Here is an 11810-nt window from a genome sequence, read left to right on the forward strand (position 1 = left end):
GCCTGATGCCAGGATAGGATTTCCCGGGGACGGCCTTCGCGGGGGCACCTCGTCTCCTCCGCTTGCCGCCTGGGGTTGTCCGGGGGATCTGGTGAGCTCCTAAGAGTCTTCCCGGGAGAGAGGTGATGATGATGATGAGGAGGAGGAAGGCTCCTCCCTCGCGGGGTGTGGGGGCTGTTTTTTGGAAAGGGCTTTGCAAAGGGGCACCAAAGCGATGGGGGGGGGGGGCGGGGAAGAGGAGAGCAAGGGAGGGATCGTGCACGGCAGGAGTTTTTGGAGCGCTGCAAATTAGGATGGGGGCGATGCTTTTATTTGAAAAAAATGGGGGAAATATGGCCGATGAGGGACTATTTGTATCTTATTCTAGGAGTTCCTTTTGGTTTTCACGTTTGCTGTCCATGGTACGTCTGGCTTTTTCACCCCCATCCTAACGATCCGCCTGCAAGAGGGGCAAGTTTAGGATATCCCAAGCCCATCTTTCTAGGGTTTTTTTGAAGCTTTAGGGGGAGTGCTGGAAGTGTTCCTTGGCAATCCGTAAGACTCAAATCTATTCTGTTGTTATTCTCCAGCCCTTTATGGATTCAGCTGCCCTCTGCCCCTGTCTCTTTTTCCCTGAAATGCATCCATTTTACATTTTTGCTTACCCTTGGCTGGCTGGATAGCTCAGCGAGTTAGATATCTGGTTGCAGAGTGAGAAGTTGGGAGTTTAATTCTCCACTGTGATTCTAGCCCGTGTGACCCTGGGCAAGTTGAGCAGTCCCAGGGTTCCCCCAAAAGAAAGAAATGGTAAAACCATTTATGAGTATTCTTTATCTAGAAAACCCTGAAAAGGATTACCATAAGTCAGAATTTACTTGATGGCACATAATTATATACTGCACTTGTTTAGTTCTGTTTAATTTTGTTGTTCCCCTGCTTGGTGTGCATGGCAGGAGAGGAAGTTGAACACGTTCCGTATGTGTTGTCTCCGACGCATTTTTGGTATCACCTGGCAGGATAAAGTTTCAAATAGAGTAGTCCTAGAATGAGCTGGAATTTTTAGCATGTACACATTACTGAAACAGCGACGTCTACGATGGCTCAGGCACGTTGTGAAAATGGCTGATGGTTGGATTCCAAAAGATCTCCTGTATGGAGAATTAGTGCAGGGAAATCGCCCCAGAGGGAGACCACAACTGCGATACAAGGAGATCTGCAAGTGGGATCTGAAGGCCTTAGGAATGGACCTCAACAGATGGGAAACCTTGACATCTGAGCGTTCAGCCTGCAGCGCCACCATTTCCCTTTTGTGTTCATAGCAATGTGTAATTTGTTGTTGCTTTTTTCTGTATTGAAGCACATACGGGAACTCTTTAGAACAGGCTTGTCCAACCTGCGGCCCGAGGGCCACATGTGGCCCAGGTTGGCTCATAATGCGGTCCAGTGCAATTTTTTATTTTTAAAGAAATTCCAAAGTTTCAAGTTACACTGCTGGTGCTTGCGGCCGGAATGCGGCTGGGGCACGTCACAATGGTAGGGGGGGAGAGAGGGAAGGAAGGAAGGAGCAGGAGGGGAGGGGGGGGCTGCGTGACTTCATTGTGCCGTCCCCGTCAATAGGTGGACCCCCTCCCAGCCCCATAAAGCCACCGGAGTCGAAGCTGGCAGCCTCTGCTGTCTGAGATTGCAGCTGCCGGGAAGCGTGCTTGGAGCAGGGCTGCGGAGGATGGCTAGGGCTGCCCCCTCAATGCAGCCTAAACCAAATGTTCATCTTCTAATGTGGCCCAGGGAAGGTGAAAGGTTGGACACCCCTGCTTTAGAACATAAAGTAGGCATAAAATCTTCGTCTTTCACACGCAGGATTTCAACCTAGAAAGTTTTGCTTTGGTCTTCTGCATGGCTCAAGATGAGAAGAAAGAATGTGCTCCAGAACTTCAAGTTTCTGAGGAACAGGCAAATGGAAAAGACAATCAAGGTGAAAAACTGTGAGGCCCCCTTCCCTTCCTTTGGTATACAAAGAGCAAATCTTTATATTAAGATTTTGAAAAAGAACACAACTACTCAGTTTCCCCAAAAATAGGACAAGGTCTTATATTATTTTTTGCTCCAAAAATTACTTTAGGGCTTATTTTCAGGGTATTTTGTTTCATGTACAGCAATCTACATTTATGCAAATACAGTCATGCTATCATCTCCATATTTTGAAATCAAAATCAGGGGCTCAATTTGAATGATCCATAGGGTCCCTTCCAGCTCTGCAGTTCTAAGATGATGATTATATAGTTCTGCATAATTTTAGCTAGTTTAATATGTGTTTGGAGCTCACAGTTATGAAAACAGAATTTTCTGAAGTTGTATCTTCCGAAAGCACACGGAATTGGGGAGAACTGGGAGGCATGCAAGCTCTTTTCCAGAACTTGAATCTCTAGTGACTTCATTTTGGTTGTTCTTAAATTTTTTGACTGGTACGAAAGCATCAAGTGATCCGTTTTTATCTAGATTTTTATTTATCTATTTATTGGATTTATACCCTGCACCATCTGGCAACCAGGCCGCTCTGGGCGGCTAACAATAAGACAGCATTATCTTTGTGCCTGCAAAGGTGGAATAAGGTGTAATCTGCAAATATTGCTCAGTTTCCCTTGGATTCTCAAACAATCCTGTGAAACAGGTTAGTTTAAGAGAGAGTGATTCAACCTACATAAACTTACAAGATGGTGTGGTCTAAGAATTCTTTTATCATACTCCCATTTCTCTAACATGGGGTAAGCTATTTTCAGAGGCACAGCCCCCCCCCCGGCAGGACTGCACCAGGCCCACACCAGCAATTTCTTTTTGGGGGAGGGAGAAAAAGAACAACTGAAGAAGCATGCTCACATCCTCTGGGCCATAGGGAACAGTTTTGTGCATTGTGAGGAAGAACGGTTGATCCTAAGCCATAAATCAGAAGCAACTCAATGACACAGAACAAGAAGCTATTCTAAATGGATGTCTAGTTTTCAGAAAAGTCTCTCAGCCTAAAACAGTGGGGAGAAGAATGTGGCAAAATTGCCCCTTGTGCCCCCTATGGGAAGGTAGAGGACCGTTAGAGGGGGAAAAAATTGAGGTGCATAATGTGTTTTATTGGGGGGTTCCTGGCAAGGCATGGGGCAATGTATTTGTTGTGCCAAGGTGGGGTGGGGGTCACATGTGGCCTTTGTGCCACATTTTGCCCATCCCTGCTGGAATAGTTAAGCACCACACTTTAAAGCAGAAGTATTTGATTTATTACTGTAAAACAAAATACTTGAGTTGGGAATGATCTTGTAGATAACCTAACCTAGCCTCTTCCTTGTTCAGTGGCAGAATCCTGAGCAAGTTGAACAGTTGGTCTGATTTAGCCTGGAAATCTGTTAGCCAGCATTGAGGTATGTGTGGCTCTCTGGATGATGTTGGGCTAAAACTCCTACCAAAATAGTCATTGTTAGTGGATGGGAGCTGCAGTTCAATAGCTATTTGCCTATTGCTGCCTTAGGACATAAAGGTAACTTTTTCCTGATATAGGGGAGGAACTAAGCTTTTAAATATTTGACAGTCTTCCTATTCATCCCATAGGTGGTTGGAAAGTGAAGGAAGAAGTGATGTTTGTTTCAGAGGCAGTACCTGCAGGAGGTGGAGCAACCTGCAGAAGACCGGAGGAACCACAAGTAATCCCCCCGCCACTTAGACGTGGATGCAGGAGATCTCACGTGCCAGCCTCAGGAGCTTGTGTCAATGTGGCAGGCACTATAGGGTCCCCATCAGTCTCCACTTCAACCCGGCACGTGTCCAAGAAGCCATTCCATTGCATTGATTGTGGGAAGAGCTTCTCGCAGAGCTCCAACCTGATAGAGCACCAGAGAATCCACACAGGAGAGCGCCCGTTCACCTGCAGCGAGTGCGAGAAGTGCTTCAGCCGCAGCAGCACCCTCGTCGAGCACCAGCGCACTCACACGGGCGAAAAGCCTTACCGATGCACAGAGTGCGGGCGGGGCTTTAGTCGTAGCTCCACCCTCACCGAGCATCAGCGCACCCACACGGGGGAAACACCCTTCCCATGCCGGGAGTGCGGGAAGGCCTTCAGCCGCACCTCCAACCTCATGAAACACTTGCGTACCCACTCGGGCGAGAAGCCCTACACATGCACACTGTGCGGGAAGCGCTTCTCCCTCAGCTCCAACCTCCTTAAGCATGAGCGTACACACTCGGGAGAGAAGCCCTTCCCCTGTGCCCTTTGTACAAAACGCTTCAAGAAAAAGACTCACCTGGTGTCCCACCATCGTGTCCACACAGGGGAGCGGCCCTACCGGTGTGAGGAGTGTGGGAAGTGCTTTTCCCAGAGCTCAATCCTGGTAGAACACCAGAGGATCCATACAGGAGAGAAGCCTTACAAATGTGCAGATTGCAGGAAGAGCTTCTGTGTGAGCTCAAACCTTATCAAGCACCAGAGAATTCACACGGGAGAGAAACCGTATACCTGCTCCATCTGTGGGAAGGCCTTTCGCTACAAGCCCCAGTTTACTCGTCACCAGAAACAGACGCATGCAGAAAAGGAGGGAGCAGATGAACCCGTTGCTACTATCCCCTTGGGAGCTTGGGCAGAGACACCTTCTCTCATACAAGCGTCTGACAAAATGTTCAATGGAAATGCTTAATTGCTTCTTTATCACTGTAGCCTTTCTTATCTCTTCTTGTCTCTGGGCTTGATCAAGAGTAAGTCATGTTTACAGTCATAGTTGCTTCTCTGAAATCTGGATTAGAACTCCTGACTGTAGCTCCCATTAAAGTTATGCTCCTTTGTCACTTCAGTTTGGCTACCTTCAGTCCCTTGAAGAAAGAGTTTCCAGTGGGCCTACATTCTCCAATCTCCCTGCTTCCTCAGTCCGAGAAAGCAACTAAATCTGGCCATATCCTGTTTTCTCCCAAAGAAACCCATGGAAGGAAATGTACAATCAGAGTTTGTTATAATCTGTGGTTTGAGAGTCTTTGAAAAAGGCTTTGACATGCAAGTTAGGGCTCCAGGACATGTTGGATAGAACTTCAGTGCTCTGCTCTGAGTTATGGTTATCATGCCCTGATACGACCTTCCTGGTGAGTAGCAGTGATTTCCAAGTGACCAGCTGGAGAAACATTTATAACATGGAAGAAAGTTGGTTCATCTTTTCTTTCAGGCCTAAGGTGGCTATAATGCCAGGTGGGCTAATGAGTTTTGTGGCACCATTAGCTAATCTACCCTGGTGCCACGGAACATCTGCCCTTATGTGTTTTCCTAACACACCGCATTCTTAACTTTCTTTCTCTCTTATTACTTCACGCAAGGTATATCAGTAAACTGGGTTATCAGTAAACTTGTCAGGCTTTTTCATGAGGCATCTGCTGGGCTTATTGCTGAACTGAAACAGCTTCCATAGACATTGCCACAGGATAAGTCAGATAAATATTTTCAGACCGGTGCTGGAGGAGACTCTTGAGAGTCCCCTGGACTGCAAGGAGAACAAACCTATGGATTTTAAGGGAAATCAACCCTGAGTGCTCACTGGAAGGACAGATCCTGAAGCTGAGGCTCCAATACTTTGGCCATCTCATGAGAAGAGAGGACTCCCTGGAAAAGAACCTGATGTTGGGAAAGTGTGAAGGCAAGAGGAGAAGGGGACGACAGAGGACGAGATGGTTGGACAGGGTCATCGAAGCGACCAACATGAATTTGGCCCAACTCCGGGAGGCAGTGGAAGACAGGAGGGCATGGCATGCTCTGGTCCATGGGATCACGAAGAGTCGGACACGACTTAGCGACTAAACAATAACACAATAACAATAGATTTAAATGTTGAGAAAAATGCCATTATCTCCAAAACAGAAACACTTCCGAAAGAGAGGACATATGTCTGGATCTTTTGCACTGGCAGAACAGCAGTTATATATTTATTGCACTGTTAATTTACAATCCAGATATGCCATAATATTTCTTGTTTAAAGCTGCCTTGAATTTAAATTTGTTAGTACCAATGACATGTTATTCAAAACACGAAATGGTAGCATGTCATCATAATGAGATTTTTGCCCCTTCTGTTGGTCACTGATTGTAGGGAACTCTAAAACTGGTATGATTTCCAATGGAACAAGACAGCAGAAAGTTCTGATGTATATTCATACCATAATATATTCACCATTTTCTACAGTAGTACTGGCATTCTGATTTTCTTTGTTTTTAAAGAACATAAATGTTTTTTATCTCACTGCTGCCTCTGAATAATGGATGTTTTTATTTCACTGCTGCCCCTGAGAAAAATCTTCATTTGTGAATGAGTCATGTGTGTATATATCTTGTTCATTAGAAGCCAAAAAATAAATATTTTTCATTCAGTTTGTTCATCACATTTACCCTTTTAACCTTCAGCATATGGAAGTGATAGGATATCCAAAACACAGAACAAGCCAAATAAGTGGGAATACTCCATATCTGAGAAATAATGTTGGCTCAAATAGTTGGAATAGCAATGAGTTCCTACACTGCTGATTTTAACTACCCAAGTACAGTAGAGAGTTTGGTTTCTTGGCAGTTTTGATTTTAAACATCTTGTGCCTCACTGTTTCTTGAGACTATCACTTGACTAGTTTTTTTATTGTTTTTTTTTCTTTTTAACTTAACGATCTGTCTTAATTCTGGTTGTAAAACTAGGAAGGAGAAAAGTCGCTGTTTTTGATCTGTTGGATGTGTGAGTGTTGCGTAACATGTGCTCTAATTTTCATTTATTTATTTATAGATTTATACCATGCTCTGCAGCTGAATAGTTATGAGACTGGCTCACATGAATAGCAATAATAATTAACTATGTCTCTCAAAAGACCTAACAGCTCACGTCTTTATGCTTACAATGTGAAAAAAAAACACATGCTACAGAAAGAAAAGGGGAAAAACCGTAGGCACAAATTGTGAAACTCTTCCATCTGATTGACTTTGGATCATAGTGGGGGATGCTGGATGATTAGCACCCTTTCTGTCCTTTAGATTTGAGAACTTATTTTTCCATGTCAAAGTCTTGGGGGGCCTGTCTCAAAGGGCTTTGTTCATTTTCAGCTCCAGTGTCAAAAGTAGCATGACAGTCTGTGAGTGGGTTCAATTTTGGGAAAACCCCATTCCCCAAAAAGTGGAGACAGGCCTTCTTCATAAACGTTTCTTTTATTTTCAAATACCAGAGAACCATGAACAACAACTTCAGTTGGACCAACGGGACCCTCAGTTTCCCTGCATTCGACATAACAGTTGACTGGACCAGTCTCAACCCACAGGAGAAATAGCACAGGGGAGAATCTTCCCAGCACCTTACAAGCCTCAGAAAAGCTTATGATGCTAACCGACAGCTTCACAGCCTTGTGTCTCATGAATGGTTTCCCTCAAGAGAAAGCATTGCCTCTGCACATGATCAAAGGCAATGTGTCCTGAAGTCTATATATTACATATACAGTATACACTACCTTTCTGCTAATGTTGATCTTGAAGGCCATTTGCAAGGTTTCACAACATTATCAACAAGACAACTTTCTGTCATTTTTCAATAAAATAGAACCAGGGAGAAATGGCAGGAAAATGTAGAGGGTTGCGAATGGAGTATGACCCTCTCCTCCCACCCTAATAAAATTCTGTGAACGAGGCAGGATGAATGCAGAAAGTCTTAATGTTTCAGAGTGCTAAATATTTAAGCAAATTAGCACAGCCAAATGAAATGTGACTTTCTCCAACTTGGCATTACTCCTAAAGATCTGAAGATCTCCCTTTGACAAATGACAGTTAACCAACATAACTTTCCTCATCACTCTTGTCTCCATGTCAGGAAAACTTTTTACTGACTGCCTCTGTTGTGTAACTTACAGGCTACTAACAGCATACTGGTATATGGTGGCCTCCTATACACCGCAAAGAAAGAAATTGTCATCAAAGAGAAAAAAGGAAAGAGATTTGTTTTATATGTATCAATAGATGTGTAAATATAGGAATAACACATGGGTAGAAATGCTTTTCAGTAGAAATACCATCCATCATACTGGTAAGGATTGTAACCAGACCTGGTTGCCAAGTTGGTTAGATATTCAGCTTTTAAACTATTGACCAGCAAATTCAAGCCCCCTGCTTTCCTGTAGAGCAGGATACAGTATTTAGCTGACATACACACTGGGGGAAGGGGGGAGAGGAAGTAAAGGAGGTACTCCAGCGTCTCCCTAACGTTTTTTTTTTAAATTTATTTTATTAGATTTATACCCAGCCCATCTGGACCAATGGTCTACTCTGGGTAGTAGCTAAAACCCAGTAGTAAGTTGCAAGTAAAGGAGGCCCACTGAATAAATGGAACTTGCAGAGGAGTTGACTCACCAAGTCCCCACTGATTCAATGGGCCTACTCTAGATATGACTTACTACTGGGTTTCAGCCCTTCTCTGGAAGCAACGCAGCCCATATAAACTTAGGTCTAAAGGCAATCAAGCCCTTCATTTCTTTCGGGCCCTCGTTTCCTTGCGCGCGTGTTCTTTGGTTGCCTAGCAACCGCTTCCAGGACTCTTCTTCCTCCTCCCTCCATTCTTCGATTCCCCCTTGCATCATGTGAACTTGGGTGAGGATATGACGTCATCACTGGGTTCCCTGTGCTATTCTGCAGGCATTAGTGATTCACAAGCCACAGGATTGGTATAACTGTTTTGTGTGTTGCAACGGGTCTTGCTTTTGTCCCGGGGTGAGGGGGAAAAAAAAAACAGGGCGGGGATTTTTTTTTGCCAAAGCTTCCCCAGATTATTTAGGACATTATAATCCCACCCCAAGATGGAAGAGCCTCGTGGACAAGGTGCAGAGGAAGGCGAGAAATCCAGAAGCAAAGGTAAAAATGGGCAGTAAATCTTGGAAAATTCCGACGGGGAGGAACAGCTAAACGTCCCTCCTACGTTACGTTCCCCGCTAAACTGGAGATTAAACAGCCTCAGAAAAGAAGGATCAAACTCTTCATACCTTTGTTCTGTCCCACAGACAAGAAAGAAAATGTTATATTATGGCATATTAACTTGTGTTAATTTTCAAAGTGGAAAACTTATTTTTGAGGGTTGCTTTGGAGTTTTCTTGGAATGTAGGTATTCAAAGCAGAAATATGTGTATACATGTGCACGTTTAGAAACATAGCTTTGTTACATATTATGCCCTGAGATTTTCAGTGTTCAGCTTACACTTTTTTTTCCTGTTCTTGCCTTGGTTTGGAATTGTACTGAACTCATCTTCAAACAAAATATTGTTTTATGTCAGTTGAAAACCTGGTGTGTTGTCAAAAAGGCTTGTACAAGAACACATTCTGAATTTGCTTTATTTTTATTTTGTTTTGTTTCACTTTATTTATAAGCTGCCTTTCTCCCAATGAGGGAATTGTAGATTAGAACAATTTTCAGTCTCATGTCTTAATGAGGCCAATAGATCTTCTATCCTGTGACTTAAAACAAGGATCTTTTGGCCTTTTAGAGTAGGAATGTTTTTTTAAAAATACTGTATGTATATTTGGTGGATGTACAGGGTAGAACATATATTATGTGCATCTTAGTATTTTAGAGCAACAGAGTATAAAGGGAGGATTTAAAATTAGGATGGTTGGTAGCTACTACCTTCTCCTCTGCCCTTTTTGTTCATATTCATAGTGAGAAATTCTAAATCCCTGTTTCCTATCTCTACACTTGCAGTAAAATTTGGGGTGTTTTCCTGCTCCCTGTCACTCCCAGAAATGGTTCCACTAGAACGAGAGAACTTGTAATGCTGTTTCAGGCTTAATAGAGGACATGTTATATTCTTTCTCATCCTTTTAAATCTTTATTTTGACTGCTAGGCAGTGTTAAAATCTTCAGGATTGGGATTGGCATGAGCACATTATAACATAAGAGAAGGAGTGTGTGCATGTTTTACTACTGCCCTTGCAACAGTTTCAGTTGTTCTGGACCAGTAAATTCATGGTCCTCCCAGATAAACGTAAAGTTCTTCTGGAACTCTTCCAATTCTAATAACTTTATTTGAAATACTGTACTGAGACTAAGACCAGATTTAGAAACAATTTTTTGAATCCGCTTTACACTGCTGCACCTCATGAGATAGTGCAACATGCTATGTGCTATTAAAGCAATAGGTATAACTTGTTTTTCCTTGTTTTCCAAATATACATTCCAAATACATTTTATATTTTTCAAACTATATATGCTGTATTTCCACAGTGAATGTGCCCAGATCAATGCACACCAACATCCTATTTGAAAAAAAAAAACAGTTTGTTACAAAATGAAGGAAGACATTCAAATAATACAAAACTAACTCTTGAATAAACAGAGCCGAACAATAACAGTGTGCCATCAAGTTGATTCCAACTGCTGGCAACCCTTTCCAGGGTTTTCTAGGTAGAAAATGCACAGAAGGGGTTTGCCATTCCGTTCCTCTAGGGGCGCCCTGGGACTGTGCAGCTTGCCCAAGGCTACACAGGCTGGCTCCTATCGTGGCACACAGTGGGTTATGTAAAGCAGTGGTCCCCAACTTTGGGCCTCCAGATGTTCTTGGACTTCAACTCCCAGAAATCCTGGCCAGCAGAAGCGGTGGTGAAGGCTTCTGGGAGTTGTAGTCTAAGAACATCTGGAGGCCCAAGGTTGGGGACCACTGAGTACTGAGCTATCCAACCAACTAGCTAACAGAGCTTAATACAACAACATAATCTGGACATAATGTGTGTTTTATGTGACATAATGATCTGGATGTAATAAGAGCAAGCCAAAAGCAAAATTTAAATTAACATTCTAAAACAAAGAACCGAACTCAGCCACAGTGCCTTTTTTGCCATAAGCCATCAATCAGCCTGGCTCAAATATGCTTCAGAGGTCATGGGGTGTGTGCTTTCTTGTCAGGTTAAATGTTCACAGCTGGTTCCCATATGCTCCAGGCTGGGACAGTAAACAATGAAAGAGAAATGCTGTGGGATAACATTGGTGTTAAGTCTCTTTCCCTATCTTCATAGCTCTACCAGCTGTTAGTGTGGCCTGCAGTTCTAAATCTTTGGGAAGGAAAGAGAGAACCACTCATACATTTTTAGGGAAAGAAAATTGAGAATGCTTGTATCACTGTGACTGGACACAATAATATATTTCTGTCTGCACAGTTTCCTCCCCCTCCAGTGATTTCTCCATCTGGAAATAACCCTCCTGTATATTCTGCAGCTCTTCACAAAAGTAAATGAAGTGAAGTGTGGGGGAGAGGAACACCTTTTTATCAGTGTACCCTTTCCATTCCTAGAAAGTAGATCCTGGATCCAACCCACTGGCTGAAATCCTGTTGAGTAACTCTGTGGATGTACATGTTGATGTCACTGTTTAAATTTATAGCTTCATAACTGAGGATTCATTGGGATCCCTTAGAAGAGTTTTCAAAGTTGTAGCCATATTAGTCTGTGCAAGCATTTTAACAAGAAACACAACCCAAAAGGAAAAAAAGGTGTTATGTAACCTTAAAAACTAACTGCTATATTTTCATATAACCTTTAGTGGAACATACCCACTTCGTCAGACATATGAGTTAGAATACAGAGACCAAAACATTCATGGAAGACTCTAAGATAAACGGACAGTGGTGTTTGGTTACATTTCACACATGGCAAGGCTTTATGATGTTTGGTATTCAGTTCTTTTGAGGCCTGGTTCTGTTAACAACAATAGTGAGTAAAGGAAACAACAGAGGAGCAACAGGTTGTAATGTAGAGAACAACAGACTTTACCTTTGAACCTTGTTCTAAAAAGGTGGGTCTGGTTAGTTGGGAAACA

General features: G+C 43.1%; 1 protein-coding gene across 1 annotated transcript in view; it reads left to right on the forward strand.

The window, feature by feature from the left end:
• Positions 1–14: 14 nt before the first annotated feature.
• LOC110086407 (uncharacterized) overlaps positions 15–11810 on the forward strand; it is a 16307-nt gene continuing 4511 nt past the window's right edge. Inside the window, exons 1-3 of the mRNA XM_078377117.1 lie at positions 15–122; positions 1837–1951; positions 3571–4534. Coding sequence (XP_078233243.1) covers positions 1873–1951; positions 3571–4534 — 1043 coding nt within the window. The 5' untranslated portion in view covers positions 15–122; positions 1837–1872. The remainder of the gene's footprint in view (positions 123–1836; positions 1952–3570; positions 4535–11810) is intronic.

Source organism: Pogona vitticeps, chromosome 6 (assembly GCF_051106095.1).
Source record: "Pogona vitticeps strain Pit_001003342236 chromosome 6, PviZW2.1, whole genome shotgun sequence".
Taxonomy (NCBI): domain Eukaryota; kingdom Metazoa; phylum Chordata; class Lepidosauria; order Squamata; family Agamidae; genus Pogona; species Pogona vitticeps.